Below are 17,627 nucleotides of genomic sequence, written 5' to 3'. Positions count from 1 at the left end.
GAAAAGGAGAGGGAGACCCCAAGGACAGTGGAGAACAGTCTCTCTCCTCTTCCCTCCCATAGGTACTGACCTTGTGGCCAAGTGGTGGGCGTCCCTCATTACAGTGGTAATTCACTGGCTCCAGCGGGATGATGAGGGGGCAGAGGCTCTCTACCCTATGGTGGAGTATATGCCCAAAGTCCTACAGGCTTCCGAGTGAGTGTCCTGGGGCCCAGCCCCTTCCCCTAAGATGGCTTGTCCCTGGGGCAGGGGTTTCCAGTACATGCTACACATGAGAGTGTAGTGAAGATTTCACCTTCCATATGAAGCCAGACCCTTTGGACAAAATTTCTGGGACTCAGGGATGGGACAATTTTCCCAAGCCAGACGGTGAAGCAGGGTGCTCAGAGCCCAGGGTGATATAATCTCCCCAGGGCACCTGAATAAATACTCAGGGGCCTAAGGCATGAATGGCGTCCTGACAAGAGGTTCAAGGCCGAGGTCTCAGGGCACGGCTTCAATTTCCCCTCCAGGAAGGTTCCCCTTGCCCAGGCTTTAGTGCACTCCCTATCTAGGCCCGTTGTCCCCTTAAGGGATTCTGCTCCAAGAAGCACCCCTAGCTTTGAAGTGGGAGGGAGCTCCAGCTAGTGGTATTAAGGGAGTCATTGGAAGGGCCCAGCCCAGCAGGTTGGGGAGGCTTGGGCTGTGAGTGATCTTGGAGGCCCTTCATCCACACACAGGAAGCCCCTGCCTCGGGCAGCCCTGCACTCCTTCAAGGCAGCCAGGATGCTTCTGGGAAAGCAGAAGCAGGAGCTTGGTCAGGCCAGCCTGAGCCAATGCGAGAAGGCCAGCAGCTACCTACGGGATAGCCTGACCACGGGGCCCTCTGCAGCCACTGCCGGTGCTTCTATTGATAAGGTAAAGGCACCCCATCCTCCTCTCTGCTGGGGGGGCGATGAGACAAGGGTGAGATAGGGGAAGGAGCACTGGACTGGAAATCAGGACACCTGAGGTCCAGACCTGCTCCTGCTCTTGAATGAGGGTCATGGAGTGGATGGTCCCTGCCAGCTCTGGTGTTCTCTGGTTCTTGACTTTGCCAGAGGATGGGAATCAGGGAAGAGAAGCCCCCAGCTACTAGGTCTGGGGTAGGCATTGGCTTCTGGGTCTGACCCAGGAACAAGCTGGTCAGCGGCCAGGTCTAGCTGGAGCTCTCTCCAAGGCCTGAAGGGCACAGGGTTGTTGGCAGCCCGGAGATGAGTGGAGGCTGCCCCTGTGCTGCATTGCATCTATCTGTCTGGTGCAGTGCCCCAGCAATGCAGCATAGAGCCTGGCCCCTGGCACCGTGGGCACCAGGCCCTGGGGTACGGGAGAAAGGGGAGAGGGACACAGAAAGGGAAGCAACCCTGGCCCACTCACCTGGACCCCCGTCTGCCACACAGGCCATCCAGCTCCTCCTGTGTGATCTGCTCCTGGTGACACGCACCAGCCTGTGGCAGCAGCAGGTGGGCGCTGCCCAGCCCCCCAGCTGTGGCTACCAGGCCTCGGCCCTGGAACTTAGAGGCTTCCAGCAGGACCTCAGCAGTCTTCGGCGTTTGGCGCAGTCCTTCCGGCCTGCCATGAGAAGGGTGAGTTGCCCCAGCCCCAGCCATCCAGCTTAACTCTGTGGCAGGCTTCCAAGGACCAGTGATTCTTCCCATTTCGTCCTCAGGGTATTTGGCAATTTGTCCACAGCTAACTGAAAATGGGGGAACCAGGATCTCCAGTATCCAACCAGTATCAGTTCTGTCTAATCAGTCCATGACACCTGTTTACCTGGTACACCCAAGCACTGTGTCAGACAGAGGAAAGAAGTCATGGTCCTTGCCTTAAAGGAATTCACAATCTAGAATGGAAACCTAGCACTCACACATGAGAGCCGGTTATACAAGCAGCCTGTGATTCAATGATGTATCACACCATAGGCATTAAGTGTGGGGGGAGGTCAGAGGAGGGAGAGGTCAGCATGGGCAGGACTATCCCAAGTGGGTCAAAGGAGGGAGAGGTCAGCGTGGGCAGGACTATCCCAAGTGGGTCAAAGGAGGGAGAGGTTAGTGTGGGCAGGAGTATCCCAAGAGGGTCAGAGGAGGGAGAGGTCAGCATGGGCAGGAGGATCCCAAGAGGGTCAGAGGAGGAAGAGGCCAGCATGGGCAGGAGGATCCCAAGAGGCAGGAGTATCTCAAGAGGGCCAGAGGAGGGAGAGGTCATCATGGGCAGGAGTATCCCAAGAGGGTCAGAGGAGGGAGAGGTCAGTGTGGGCAGGAGTATCCCAAGAGGGTCAGAGGAGGGAGAGGTCAGCGTGGGCAGGATCCCAAGAGGGTCAGAGGAGGGAGAGGTCAGCATGGGCAGGAGGATCCCAAGAGGGTCAGAGGAGGGAGAGGCCAGCATGGGCAGGAGTATCCCAAGAGGGCCAGAGGAGGGAGAGGTCAGCATGGGCAGGAGTATCCCAAGAGGGTCAGAGGAGGGAGAGGTCAGCGTGGGCAGGATCCCAAGAGGGTCAGAGGAGGAAGAGGTCAGCATGGGCAGGAGGATCCCAAGAGGGTCAGAGGAGGGAGAGGTCAGCATGGGCAGGAGTATCCCAAGAGGGTCAGAGGAGGAAGAGGTCAGCATGGGCAGGAGTACCCCAAGAAGGTCAGAGGAGGAAGAGGTCAATGTGGGCAAGCGTATCCCAAGAGGGTCAGAGCAGGGAGGGGCCAGGGTGGTCAGGAGGATCCCAAGAGGGAAGAAGGAAACAAGCATTTATGACGCACATACAGTATACGAGGCTCTGTGCTAAACACTTCACAGATTATCTCTTGATCCTCACAGTGACCTAGGAGGTGGGTGCTATTATGATCCCCGTTTTACAGTTGTGGGAACTGAGGCAGACAGGTAAAGTGATTTGCCCAGGGTCACGCAGCTGGTGTCTGAGGCTGGATTGGAACTGCGGGTCTTCCTGGTTTCAAGCCCAGCACTCTTTCTGCACCCCCTAGCTGCCTCTGAAGGAGGAGGAGGTCAGTGAGAGCGCAGGGATCTCACTGGCATGCTGGAAGAGGCCTTCATGGAGGAGGCAGGGCTGGAGTTGGTTCTTTGATGGAGTGAGGGGTGGGGGAAGTCAGTTATCTCCATGGCCAGAGCAGCTATTGGCTCCGCAGCCCTGGGTACTACAGGGAAGGAGAGGAGAGCTCATAGAATCAGGGAATTTACTGGGGACGCCGGAGGAGTGCTTTCAGTGAGTACTGGGTGCCACCTTTCCAAGCGGGTCCACGAGCACTGAGTGACCGAGAAAGGCTCTGGGGAAGAGCGGGTGGTGTCAAGGCCAGCTTTGAAGGTGGGGAAGGATTAGGAAGCAGCTCATTGGCCTGATACATGGCTTTGGTGGAGACTGTCCCTCCTTGGCTGGTGCCTCACTGGCTATTGATGGGAGTATACGAGAACTCATGACGGGGCTGTGGGTATGGGCACAGGGACCCCCTTTGAAAACCCCCAATTCCTGCTTTTTTTTTTAGGTCTTCTTACATGAAGCTACTGCCCGGCTGATGGCTGGAGCCAGCCCCACTCGGACCCACCAACTCCTGGACCGAAGCCTGAGGAGAAGGGCAGCCCCGAGCAACAAAGGACGTGAGTATGGGAGCAGGATTGGGTAGAAAACTAGGCCAAGAATCGAGGCCCAAGGCCCCTCCTTACCCCAGGGAATGAGCTGTACTCTTCTAGAAAAGGTGGCTAGATGGCCCGGTGGATAGAGCGCTGGGCCTGGAGTCAGGAGACCTGAATTCAAATCCAGCCACGGACATTTACTGGCCATGTAACCCAGGCAAGTCACGTAACTTCTGTCTGCCTCAGTTTCCTCATGTGTAAAATGATCATAAAAGCAGCTATTTCCCAAGATTGTTGTGAGGGTCAAATGAGATAATATTTATAAAGAACTTGGCACAATGCCTGACACACAGTAGGCATTTTCCCATACCCAGGTCCTCACTTGGGAATCTCACCTCAACATCCCTGAACACTCCTCTGGTAAAAGTTGCCATTAGTGAGACCAGGGTGATATAGTGGGAATATTAGGTTTTGTTGTTGGTCGGTTGTTTTCAGTTGTGTCTGACTATGGGACCCCATTTGGGGTTTTCTTGGCAGAGATACTGGAGAGATTTTGCCATTTCCTTCTCCAGCTCATTTGACAGTTGAGGAAACTGAGGCAAACAGGGTGAAGGGACTTGCCCAGAGTCACACAGCTGGGAAGTGTCTGAGGCCAGATTTGAACTCAGGTCTTCCTGACTCCAGGCCCTAGCTGCCCCTGGGAATATTATATTTTGTCGGTGTTCAGGTCCTGTACTTTCTTTGCATACAATATGTGACACTGTATCACTCACATGGACACTGTCAAATATGGAGAAAATAGGGTGTGTGTGTGTGTGTGTTGTGTGTGACAGGGCATGCATCCCTTGTGTTTGGATGTGACCTATCCCCTCAGGTGCACACCTTTATCCCAGATCCCTAGTCCCGAGCCGAGCCCCAGCCTCACCATGGTCCCTCCTCCTTTCTCTATAGCAGCTGAGCTGGAGACTCGGCCCACACAGAGGGAACACGCAGAGGCCCTACTGCTCGCCTGCTGCTATCTGCCCCCCACCTTCCTGTCGGCACCGGGCCAGCGAGTGGGGATGCTGGCAGAGGCTGCCCGAACCCTGGAGAAGCTGGGAGACAAGAGGATGCTGCACGACTGCCAACAGATGATTATCAGGCTGGGCAGTGGGACCACTGTCACCTCGGGGTAACTGGGCCTCTCAGCCTCTCCAGAACCCCAGCCGGATGACTGTCCCAGACCACCCAGTCCCCATCCAGGACCACCCTAGAATCTCTATGCTTGCTTGGGTCCTAGCCAGGGCCTAGGACCTTTGAACTTTGTTGTCATGGCAGCGTCACCAGGGCCCCCTGTAACTAGGGCTCCAGAGATACAGGATATGGACGGAGGTGGCCATGTGGCCTCTTTCTCTTCCTCTGTCACAGACCTGGAAGCCTCCCCACATCCACTGGCCTCCTACCAAGAGGAGCCAGCATGACCCTAGACCCTTTTTCATTCAAAACCCCCTTTTCCCCACCTCTAACCTTGAGAAGCCATGGAGTGTAATGGGGGGGAAAAGCTGGATTTAGAGACAGGATCAAGGTTCAAGCCCCAGCTCTGACCTCTGAGCCCCAATTTTCTCATCTGTAAAATGGAAGGGCTGGACTAGATGACCTTTCCAATTCTATGATCCTATCAAAGAAAACAGGTCCTGGACACATCCTGATGGAGGTCCCGGGGTGGGGTGGGGTGGGGAGGGCAGGCAGAGTGTGTGAATTTTGTTTGGGTGATCCACCCCACCCTGATGGAAGAGGTGGTGGCAATACCCTTCCCTCCCTGCCCTCCCACCCTCCCCCAACTAATCACTGGGTAATTTGATGCCTGTCATTTATTGTGTTTAATGGGCCAAGGCTAATGAGAACTTTGCCTTTTCCTTGGTAATCAACCCTCAGATAGGGAGTAAGGAGGGGGTGCAGGTGACTGGAGGGGCCCCAGGTGAAAGGCTGGGGAAGGAGAGGAAGTGGTGGTAGTTTTCCCAAAGGACTCTTGCCTCCCCTCCATCCTGTCACGGTAGGCAGCAAGATTGCTGGGTGAGATGCTGCTGACCTCTGGTGGTCCCTTGGGAGATTGCAAGGGCTTATGTGGCTACCCGCTCAGGCAGGGCCCATCCACATTGAGCCCTCCGTTCAAAGCCTATAGGGCACTGGTCTCAAAGCCAGGAAGACTTGGGTTCAAGTCCCACCTCTGATAGATAGTGGCTCAGTGCCCTAGGCAGTTCTCCATGGCCTCTGGAAGCTTCCTATGTTGATGAATCCCCGGTGCCACGCCAAGGGCTTCCTAATCTTGATGGAACCAAATAGTGTATTCTTTCCTGTTCTGAATTGACTGCTTTGGGGGAGGGGAAATTAGTTGTCCTGAAGCAGATGTCCTTACCCTCTGGAGCAGAGGGAGGCTTGAAGGAAAGGCCCTCCATACAGGAGAAGAGCTTCTGCTGTTCATAGGTCTGCTTGCCCTCTCCCGCATACTCTGGGTGGCCTCACATGCCAAAATAATGATGGGGCTGGGGGGCTCTGCCCCGGCCCTCTCAGCCTGACTCCCTTCCTCCCTGCACCATCCCCCAGGCCCCCACTCCATTCTCCCCATCCCTCAGGCTCTCTACTGCAAAAGGAGTTTCTCCCTGTTCCCCTTGCAACCAGGGGTTGGGGTTGTTGCCCTGTGGGCCGCAGGAGGCCTTTACTCCCAAAGTTCTCTGGCCTTCTTAGGAGGGGAGGTGGGTCCCTGCTCTCAGGCCACTATGGGCTCTAATCAGTGGCCCCTGAGGGTCACACTACTGGAAGAGGAGGAAGCAGGTCCGGGGCCGTGTGGCTGACCCTGTACATATGTATATATTGTCACTACCCCTCCTCGCCACTGCACTAGCCTCCCAAAAGTCTTGGGAGACAGCTGTACTACTTTTTTCCTTCGCAAACTTTTATTTTCATAGTGTGAGAAGAGTTTTGTACAGAAAATTAAAAGGAGAAATTATTTATAATTTGGGTCCAGTTTTTGAATAAGACTATGCCCTGTAGTGGAAAGGGTCCGAGGATGGCAGTCGGAAGGCCTGGGTTCCATGACTCACTGGTTATGGTAATCTTGGACAAGTCTCTCTGTGGGCCTCAAGCTTCCTCGTCCGTATGGTGAAGGGGCTGGGCTAGGCCATCTCGATGGTCCTTTCCAGCTCTGTCCTTTTGGGACTAAGTGTAAGTGGATTAATGTGAGTCAGAGAAGACTCCTGCATCCATTCAGCCTTCCCCAGACTCCAAGGAAGATGGATGCACCCCAGGAGACTGTGCTGAACTTCGGTGTCCTCTGTAGAGGGGTGGTCCTTGGGATATCTTTGTAGGGCAGCCAGGGGGGAGAACAGAGGAGGGCAGAGAACAAGCCCGAGGCCTGGGTGAGTGGGGAAATGGAGAAATTGGCAAGGGTCCCTGCAGCTTCACGTCCCCTTCCCTAAGACCCCAAGCCCAGCATGTGGGATACATCCTGTCCTCTACAAAGGCTAGACCAGCATGGGCCTGGAAAGCTAGACTTTTGCCCCTAAATCCTCCCAGTTTCTTCTCTGGTTAGGCAGCAAGAGAACTTCACTGTGGGAAAGAAACAAGAAAACCTTGCTAGCGGGCTGGGTATTGTCAGAAGAGCTTCCTGCGGTCAGTCGATCAGTACTGGGTGGTAGGGGCAGGGTGGGAGATTTCTCTCCTGCCTTAGCACTGGACCCCACACTAGCGTGCCGGCAAGCTTTCTTGCACTTGGATGGATAGGTTTTAGGGGATGGGGCCTCCAAACCCTGCCAGCTACACGGGACTTCTGGGGAGGTGGGGAGAGGACCTCTCTCCACTTCAAGTCCTAGATCTTGATTCGCTTCTACCCTCTTGTGGCCCTGGGTGAGGCTAGAATCTATGAACTCTGACTCCATGCCTCCTGGGATGGGCTCCACGTGTACCCAGGGTCAGTGGTTACAGAAGCCAGAAGGGACTCGGGATCACAGCGGGACACTATCACGTTGGGGCAACGTGCCCCCATTAGTTCTACCGTGGATGCCTTCTAGAAATGGGGAAGAAAAGGCAATGTGGGAGAACTCGGCTCCTGCTGCTTCTCTCCCCTACCCCCTGCCAACGGCTTGAGGCCCAACACACTGCCACCGCCGGTATTCCTGGTCCCTGGCCCTTATGCACTAGAAATTCTAGCCTCCGTGCCCCTCCCCCAGCCCTTCCTTCCGCCACCTTTCCATCGGGAAGAAGGGAGGAGAGAGGTTAGCGGCCACAACTCCATGCCCGAAGACTTCCAAAACAATCGTTGTATCTTTATTGACGGTTTTTTTTTAATGCAATGACCTGTTTTTTTTCTTTTTTTTACTCTTAAGGAAAATAAACATCTTTTAGAAACAGCTCGTTAACACACAATCTTCAGTGTGAAGCAATATGCTAATAAGAACACTAGTCTTAACATTTACAGTCTTCATATATATTATATATATGTATATGTATACATATATATACACTATATAATGAGGCAATATATAATACACACGGTTTACCATTTTACAGTCATATGTACATGATGCCACTAAGACAGCTGGGAGCTAAGTGAGGCGCCCCCCAGTGGCCCTGGAAGGCCGTCTCCGGAGTCCGAGGTGAGCCGGGCCGGCAGGGGCCTGGCCTAGCTAAGCGGAGGCGAGAAACGGAGCAGAGGACCACGGACAGACAGACAGACAGACAGACGCAATAGGCAGGGACTTGCTTGTCTGGGCTTCCTGACTGGGCTGTTCTGGGGGTCTCCATTACACTATGCCAGCTTCCCCTTTGCCCAGCTCCTGGGGGGGGGGGGCGTTGGACAGGAGACCTAAGGACTGAGGTTGCTGCTTGCGGTGGAACCAATGTGGTGAAACAGAAGCGAGCACGTTTCAAACATATATACATTATATATAACATATATATATAGAACAGTACATATATATTTTATACACATGATATATCTGTTTTTCGGCTGCGTGGTTCATAGCTGTCTGCCGTCCCGCTGGCTCTCCTGAGAGTGAGTCCCCATCACACACAGACTCCAGATATATATTGTCTAGCCAAACACACACATGCGTATATAGCACTATGGAGGTGAACAGCTATATATAAATGTGTGTTGCATTATCACTAGTGTGTGTGTACATATATATATATACACGTGTATATATATACACAGAAACCCCACCCCACCCCCAACCTTGTTCTGATCAAGCTATTCCAAATGGCCTGGCTTCTCTCTGCAGATGCTTCCCACCATCCTTTGGGGTCTGGGGTGGGGCTGGACCCGGGGTTGGTTCTACCAGGGGAAGGGGTACAACACACAGGAGCAAGGCTGATCGCTGCGTCAAATGAGCAGGAGACGGGGAATCCAAGAAAACCAGATAGCTCGGCATCAAGGGAGCTAAAACAGGGAACAGGCACCTCAGGGAGGGGTCACTAGGACAGTCAACACGGAATAAGCAGCTACGCAGGCTCTGCCTGGGCCTGGGCACGTCTCCTGACCCTGGAGTCACCAACGGCCATCCTCGATCCATCGGCTGATGCCACTGGAAGGAGGCAGAGGAGGGACGGATTCTGTGGGGAGGGTGGAGAGCCAAGGAATCACAGGGGATTGAGCTAGGAGGGACCTTAGGAAAATCACTTAGTCCAACCCCATCACTTTACAGATGGGGAAACTGAGTCAAAGAGTGACTTGCCCAGTCAGGGAGTGAGCAGGGTCTCTGATTAAGTCTCACTAGGGAAGGCTGACTTAAAAATGGGTTCTCTTCCCTAGCTGAAGACCTGGGAGTGCTGGGATCCTCCTTCAAGCCAGGCTCTGTAGAGACCTACAAACCGGCCTGCTAGGACAAGCTGTTCCAGAGGCTGCATCTCCAGCTAAAGGTCCCCCATCCCTTCGAGCTGAAGACTAGGGGACTCTCACCTGCCACACATCCTTCCCATGGCTCCTCATTCCACCTGCTGCCAGGCACACGTACCTGGAATAGGGCTCTGCCCCTGGGGCATTTCCAAGGACTTTACATTTTTTCAACTAAACTAACATAACCAGGGTTTGCACTGGCCATGCAAAAAGTCGCCTTCTTCCAACCCTGCTTACACTAACACACCTTCCTCCAAATAGTAGCAGACACTTGGGCCGACCAGATCCATTCTACTGTTACCCAAAAAGGATGTGGTGGGCAGGAAAGGGAAAGTACCATGTGGACAGAATTGATGGGAGACCGCCCCCCCCCAACCTCTGGGATTTAGAAATGCCATGTGTGCTAGTCCAGCTCACACCAGCCTCGTTTTACTTCCCCTCCTCTTCATCTGCCAGGTGGATGAGGTGACGGAGCGAAAAGCAGACAGTCCCTTTAGGCCACCAGCTCCAAATTTTGCACCGTCCCTCTGGCCGCCCCCTCGGCTGGCAATGGTCTTTACTTCTATAGGACTAATGTGGATGCGGCTTACCAGGAAAGAAGAGTCCAGGCTATTTCTCCACTGAGGGCCGGTGGGACCCATACTCGGCAGGGGCTGCAGGGCAGTAGGGCAGGGAGCATGGGCAAAGTCAGACCTGGCCTCTTAGGCATACAAGCATCAGGCCATACCCATCAGATGCTGGGAGGGTCAGGAGCGGGCAAGAGAGAGTTGGGGAAAGGATCTAAGTTTGACACAAAGTATCCTCACGGCTTCACTCCTAGACCCTGTCCCTGTACAACCTACACTGTTACCTGGTAAGAGAGGCCTAAGAATACTTCCCTACCAAGGCAGAGACACAGCCTAGGGACTGTCTTGTTGGATGGATCCCGAATCCACAAATTCAGGGCCTGGATCCTATTGGTCAGCAAGCCTGGGTCAGCTCTGAGGAGTGGTTCTTTGTGGGGAGAAGACCCAAGAGTTGGACGGGACTCTAGCCATAAGCAGATGAGAACATTCAGAAAGAGAGGGCCTCAGCAGATCAAGGGGGAGGAAGGGTCCTGTTCCTCTTTTCCTTGCCGATCTGGGTGGTCCTGGTCACAGCTCCAGGTGAGAGTTGGGCCCAAGGCTTGGCACCATCTCCTGTCCAGATGGAGGAGGTAAGCCCCAGGAGGGTGGATTACAACAGCTGCCTCTGGAAGAAAAGCCCCACACAGGGTCACAACCAGCATCAGCAAGAGCACCACAGAGGGGCTCCCCAATGGAGACTACCACCCTGACCCAACAATTTGGCCTGATGGAGAGATCTCTCCCCAGGGGCAGCCAGCCCCTCCCCCATCCGAGAGCTCCCTTAAATTCTCCTAGCCTTCTGGGGTCTCCCACCCTCCCCATCCTATTTCTTGATGAAGTGCTCCCTATATTCCATCTCCCCTCCCCACTCCTGTCTGACCTCCTGCAGACAGTTACACACAGCAATCACCCTGTCTTCCTCCTGCTAAGGGGACCCATTCACCTCCTGCTGCCCCCCGCCCCCCACCCCAGCCCTTGCTCTCCAGCCCTTTCTCTTCTGACTCCCTCCCCTTAGATTCGCCTGATTTATAAGGAAATACTCATGATCATCACGTCAGCCTGCCCTGATCTCTCTGATCAATTACGAATAACAGAACGTGCACGTTGTTGGTGGCTGCACTGGGGAGACGACACAGGCAGAGACATCTCTGAGCACTGGTTAAATTAACAGATCCCCAGGATGAGGTCAACATTTGGAACTGGCCAGGCCTGAGCTGGGAGACAAAGCTGACTTGTGATGGGCTGGGGCACCCCCCTCCCCTGCTGCACAAGTACTGCTGGAGGATTCGAGGACCCGGGAGTGAACAGGAAATTCAAGCAGGATTTTTTCCTTCCTTTCCTTCTTCTAAAGGGTAATAAGCATATGGGATAAGTTGCCAGGGGTGAAGGCCCCTGAGGAAGAGCACAAATAGGGAGGTCAGGATGTATTTCTGAAGCAGGAAGGTAAATCTGAGGTCATCTGGGACCAGTTGGGCTTCCTGGGAACCAGCTCTGGTCCCAGCCAGTGAAACCCTAGGGAAGTCCCCGATCTCTAGCCTAGGGGAGCAGTATACCCTCGTCCTCACCCACCCACATGGCAGGGTTCCGCCTGGGAAGGGATGCTCCAAAGGAGGCCCATCTGTCATCAGCAGGAGGGCCCTGGGGAGGGAGGGGTGAAATAATTTAGAGTATGTACGAGAGGGAGCAGGAGGACAAGTCCACTGACAAAACTGGGGGCGCTTTGTTCCCTGATCTCCAAGGCGGTGGGAATCAAAAGGAGGAAGCCATTTCACATACCTTATGTTTAGGACATTTCAAAGAAAAGTTCTCTTCGACTAGAGTGCAACCTAAGAGCAAAGAGAAGTGTCTATTGTAAGAACAGGGATAGAGAGGGGGTGGGGGTGGAGGGAGAGGTAGAGGGGAGAGCACAGGGTGTCTCTCCGAGCCTTCCACGTTGTCAGTATGCCACGAGCATACTGCTGCTGGGGGAGACTGGGCAGAAGGGAAGCTCCCAAACACCGTCAGGAGTGCTAGAGGTTCCTCCAATGCTTGCGGCAGGGAGGCCTCCCTAGTGGCAGAAATGGAAGGGGAGCTTGGTAGTGCAGAACCTTCCCACCCCATCAGAGAGCAAACTGGTAAACCGGGATTGCAAATGACTTCACCATGGCAAGGCAGTCAGGGTTTCCCTGGATACTATTTCCAGTTTCTACCCCTGGATTTCCTCCTATTCCTCATCATTTGATGTATGTGCGTGTGTGCGTGCGTGCGTGCGTGCGTGTGTAAGTGCATGAGTGTATGTGGATTTTAAATCATTAGAGTATTTCAGTCTTATGTTCCAGCTGGATGAGAAGGAGCTCATCTCTCTCCTCTCCATCCCTATATCCCAGCCTCCACTGCCAGTGGATCCTGGAAGAGGAAGTTACGGCTGCGTTTTCTTTTTTCTTTTTCCCCCAGACAACAGAAGTGGGATCTGGAGAGTGGAAGCATTAAGTCTCTCTTGCATCAGTGAAGAGCACTAACCACTGGGAAGCCCAGCGGGCCATCTGTTTACAGTCTGTACATGAATTCCAAGCTCACAAAAGACACCCAGCACTTATAGTCAGCCAAGCATGAATCGGGCAAGAATCTAGCTGTACGGCAGTTGGACCTGCCGTGGGGCCCAACCGCTCATAGCTTAACCTCCCCTGGGCCAGGCCTGCCCAGCATGCTTCAGGCCAGATGGGGTCTTTTGACTTGTGTGTAGATTTGGATCCAGGAAAGGACCACGCTGGGACTGACTCACTGTCTGGGGGAGGAAGGAACCCCCAATGGGAAATGGATTTTGGAAAAACCCCAGTGGCTTATACCGGCGCCCACCCACCCTCTGCCTCCTCCAGATTCATACCTGCCTCAACTGACTTTTTCCCTGACTTGAACCAGGGGAGGTCTGCCTGCCACAGGCTCTCTGCTGCTTGGATAAGAGCTCTGCACTATTCCAGGCCTCTCTGCTCGGAGGGGAGGTTACAAATAGCATTCACTCTGGAGGTTCACTGGATGGGAACACAGGCTAGAGGGGTGGGGAGGAGGTTGCTGAAGTTGCCAGCTCCCTCTGGGATGAGACAAGGAGAAACACCGAAGAGAATAGAAGGGAGAAGAGAATGGAGCACTGGACAATCCTCCTTTCTTCTCTTCCCTGCATCACTGACACACTCTGTGCATGCACCAGTCCCTGATAAAGTGGCATTAGTGTAAGTTGTGTGTCATGGACCCCTTCAGCAGTCTGGGGAAGCATTATGGACCCCTTCTCAGAAGAATGTTTTTAAATGAAAAAAAAATATATGAAATCATAGGGGAAGGCAATCACATTGAAAGAGCTATAAAATATTTTTAAAAGCAATTTAATGGACCATCTGAAATCCAAATTCAGGTTCAGAACCTCAGCACTAGGGTTTTTTCTTATTCCCCTAAGGGAGAGGTTACTTTTTTGTACTTCTTAGCATAAGGCAGACTGAGGAAGGACTTCAACCGGGGAGATACTACCCTTTTCTCCATAAGAAGGCTTCATCCTTGTTGAAGGCACCGAGTAGGCACCACCTACTTACTCCTTTCCCATCAGTAGCTTCTACTTTCCTCTTCCAAGCTTTGCTGGTCACTGAAAAGTGGCTTTCTGGAATTTCTCCTCTGCCCTGACCAAATGTACTCTGGGGTGAAGGCTACCCAAGTATAAAGGCCAGAAAAGCCAAACACACACACACACACACTCACTCATGAATATACCCAGGGCAAGGAGAAACACTGAGGCCGAACTGCTCCCTATACCAGTCCCACCACATTAAGCATTCCTCAGGTCTCCTATTTCATTGCTCAGCTAGTACCACAGTGAAATACTTCCAGTAGAGAGGAAATGTTTACCAGGATAAATCTGCCACTTTATGCTGTCCCCCAAAAGAACCTGCCTTTAATTTCCTGACTTTTTTAAAAGGAAGGAAAAATCCCATTACCCCACTTCTGACACCAACCATTCTATGGTACTCTTTATGATATTCTTGGGTCCCAGAGCGTCAAAGGCAAGGCAGCACATTGAAAGCTGGCCTGCCATTGGTAGTAAGAATCGAAGTCACTTGTGGTCTTATTGTTATAATTAGTTTTATTTTTACTTCTTTCCCTGCAGCCTTAAGCAGGATACCATTTGTACTGTACTGTGGTTGGCTTTGAGTTCTGCAAAAAACCAAAAACCCTTCCTCCACCATCATGGAAGGCGAGAAACAGCGTTAGGACGGACTTCGAAAGCTTACAGGACCGACTCTCTGTGTCTCTCAGTCTCTCTGTCTGGTACGCACACACACACAAACTCACAAACACAGGTACTCACATTTACACAGATATAGAGAGTATGATATGGTCAGACAGAAGACTTCAGCCTTCAGTGATACCCAATCAAAAGGGTTTGACTAAACCCTCATCACTTTAGTGCCCTAAAATAGGGGGTTCCTAACCTTCAGCTAGAGAAACTTGTTTTTAAAAAGTATTTTTGTATTTCAATATTATTCAATTTATTTTATGCATTTAACAACAGTCTTCTGAGAAGGGGTCCATAGGTATCATCAGACGGCCAGAGTGCATGACACAACAAAGGTTGAGAAACCTTGTTCTGAAGACAAGCCCAAGAGAGCCAACGGGAAACAGGACAGGGAGAGCAAGTGTGGAAGAACGGAATCCCAAGCACAGGAACATAACCAGAGCCATAACTAAGGAAGGGGGATGAGGAGCTGGCCTCAAGGCAGGAGCGTTTTAGGGTGCCAAAAGTATTATTCTGGGGCACTTTCTCTTCTACTCCCTCTAGTCTGAGCTATTGCCTCAGGACCCACCACCTCATGTACCTACTTCCTCACCCATTTCCCCCTCACCCCCCACCCCAGGTGTGAACTCAGGCAAGCCACTTGGGCTCTCAGACTCCCAGGTCTTCATCTGTAAAATATTTGTACTACCGACTTCACACAGGAATATTGTGAGGAATACGTTGCATGCTACAAAACATCATATAAATAGACCATCTCCTCCCAACAAATCAGGGCTAGGCCAAACTGTTTTCTAGATTCATGAGTGACAGTGAAATCTTTGTGAGTCAGGCCCTTTTTGCTCTTCCCCTCAATTTCTTCTGTTCCATGAACCCCTGGTTAATTTTATTCATTCGAGGCAAGGTGGTGGTAGGGGGTGGCGGTTGCACATTTTGTCAAAGAAAAAGGTTTTTGGCAGGCTCGATTTCATAGAGGTAATCAGTCATTGGTTCACTAGCCATCAGGATACCAGAATCCTGCTAAACCCTTTGGAATTCCCTCCTTTAAACCTTTTAAAAACCCTCCATCAAAGACTTGACTAGGACTGGGAAGGCACCCACAGGCACAAAGCACTTCCCACAGGAGTTGGGCATATATACATAACAGCTAAAAAAAAAATCTTTGTTTCAGAGAAACCTGGGAAGACTTATATGAACTGATGCAGAGCAAAGTACGCAGAACCAGAGCAATTTGTACAAGGACAATACTGTAAAGACAAACAACTCCAAAAGACTTAGGAACCCTGATCTATTCAATGACCAACCATTACTGCAGAGGACTCATGATGAAACATACTACTGACCTCCAGAGAGAAAGGGAATGAAGGAACTTGGAATATCGGAGATTGAGGCTGGGGGTGTTTTTTGGGACATTGACATCGCAGGAATTTGTTTTGCTTGGACTGTACATGTTTGTAACAAGTGTTCTGTTTTTCTTTCATTCTCAAGAGCAATTGGGAAAGGAAGGGGGAAGGGGTGTTGATTGGGAGGGAAATAAGGGGTTTTTTTAATTAAAAATTTTAATTTGAAAAAAGAAAGAGAAAAAAAAGAGACACCTTCAACTCATTTGACCTTTTGAGAACTGTTTTCTAGATGATGGTTGGCCAAGGTTGCTCCCCCAGAGAAAGAGGGAGTAAGTTCTTTAGGCTGTGATTCCCAGAAGCTCTGGGACTAAGGAAAGTATTCCACACTTTTGAGTCTAGAGGGGGGCAACTATGGGATGTGAGTACAACTTTCTTCAAATGAATCAAATTAAATTTAATTAGGTATTGATATAACCCTGTATTTGGAGTATCAGTCATGGAGTCTGTTTTGGCAGTTTTGTCTCACGTCACCTAGACTCAGACAAGGCCATCCTTAGGGGGAAGGAAGGTGATGATGGCGCTAGGGAGACCAGAGCTTCTGGGTAGTGATTTAGGGAAGAATCCCCCATTTGTTACTAAAATGCTCCCTGAGGCTTATAGAGACACTCCCACTACCAAGGCAATGCTTAGGGATTGTCTCATACCCTCTCCTATACACCCCCATTTCAGGGTTCACTTTTGTGACCTCTCAAGCCTGTCCCTGATGATCAATGGAAATTCGTTTTACTTTGTACTTCGAAAGTTCGCAGGGTGGGGTACAGTGGGCGTGTGATGATTTTCTAGCTCAGACCCCTCAATCTCCAAAGGATATCCTCTTGCACACACCCCCAAAGACAACCCCAGGCTCAGCAACCCAATTCACTCAATAAGCACTAACATCCAGGGAACGTGCCAGCAAAACGTCAACACTCAAAGCCAGGATCACCGAGGGGAGTCTGTGGGCTGGAAGCCAGTCCAGGACAAAGTAGGAAGAAAGAGAAGATGCTCTTTTCCTGAAGATGGCCAAAACCTCCCCAACTGAGTGTATCACTGACAGTATCCAGAGGCCAATGCCAGACAGAAGAGCCACCCATGAGCTGCCATCGTGGGCTCTCTAGAAGAAAGCCATCTGCGGCTGCCCTGACAGGCCATCAGTGGGAAGGCTCCCTCACAGCCAGTGACCACACTGGAACAATGCAGGTCCGTCCAGATAGGCATGTTAGATACTTAATAAATGTTGAACTGACTTGAGCTCCCTTGTTAACTCACATAACCCCAAACCAGCCGTGCCCTTCCATAAGGGTGTGCATGTAAGAAAGAAACCTAAGGAAGCTGACAGCTGGCTGAGAATATTGAGTGGCAATCTGGCTTTACTTATTACGTGGACTTCTGGGGGTACTGGACCTTCTTCTTCGTGGCCACATCTGAAGCCACTTGCATCAAATCCCTCCCATAATCCCTTAGTAAGAACCTGAAGTTAAAGAGTCTCTGCTGACTAGAGCCCCCAACCTCCTATAATAGGAAAGCAATTTCTTGCTACTCTCTGAAGATCCCGCACCTGAGAAGGAATGGAGTTGGAAGTGTGTCAACCTATTTCCTTGTCGACAGCTGAATTCCTCATCTGGCAGGCTGCACCGGGGAGGGAGGGGAGAGCCCTGAGGATGGGGGCTGCATACTGACCACTGCGTAAGGATTCCTAGGCTACAGACTGCCAAGATTCAGTAGCTCATGACTCAGGTAATTCCAGACAGGATGTTGTCCAGGATGTAGCAGTCACTGACCCTCCGACACAGTCAGAACTCTCCGGTTGTTTGGTGTGTTCTCAGTCTAAGAACTTCAGTAGCTTACAGCCACAGAATAAGACTTTTCTCAGAGACACAAAACACAAGGGAACGCAACACAACAAAGCTGCCCATGTAACC

The 17,627-nt window shown here is 51.8% G+C and overlaps 2 protein-coding genes across 2 annotated transcripts in view; one reads left to right on the top strand and one right to left on the bottom strand.

Annotated features, from left to right (window-relative positions):
* Positions 1 to 6,584, top strand: part of SREBF1 (sterol regulatory element binding transcription factor 1) — a 56,801-nt gene extending 50,217 nt beyond the window's left edge. Inside the window, 5 exon segments of the mRNA XM_036747992.1 lie at positions 63 to 195; positions 720 to 897; positions 1,419 to 1,604; positions 3,504 to 3,615; positions 4,543 to 6,584. Of these exon segments, the coding sequence (XP_036603887.1) occupies positions 63 to 195; positions 720 to 897; positions 1,419 to 1,604; positions 3,504 to 3,615; positions 4,543 to 4,766 (833 nt within the window). The 3' untranslated portion in view covers positions 4,767 to 6,584.
* A 2,729-nt stretch (positions 6,585 to 9,313) lies between these two features.
* The window catches only part of RAI1 (retinoic acid induced 1), a 170,958-nt gene continuing 162,644 nt past the window's right edge, over positions 9,314 to 17,627 (bottom strand). Inside the window, exons 5-6 of the mRNA XM_036741377.1 lie at positions 11,845 to 11,894; positions 9,314 to 10,693 (exon numbers count right to left, since the gene is read on the bottom strand). Of these exons, the coding sequence (XP_036597272.1) occupies positions 10,679 to 10,693; positions 11,845 to 11,894 (65 nt within the window). The 3' untranslated portion in view covers positions 9,314 to 10,678. The remainder of the gene's footprint in view (positions 10,694 to 11,844; positions 11,895 to 17,627) is intronic.

Source organism: Trichosurus vulpecula, chromosome 1 (genome assembly GCF_011100635.1).
Source record: "Trichosurus vulpecula isolate mTriVul1 chromosome 1, mTriVul1.pri, whole genome shotgun sequence".
Classification (NCBI taxonomy): domain Eukaryota; kingdom Metazoa; phylum Chordata; class Mammalia; order Diprotodontia; family Phalangeridae; genus Trichosurus; species Trichosurus vulpecula.
This window is presented reverse-complemented; position numbering and strand designations above follow the sequence as displayed.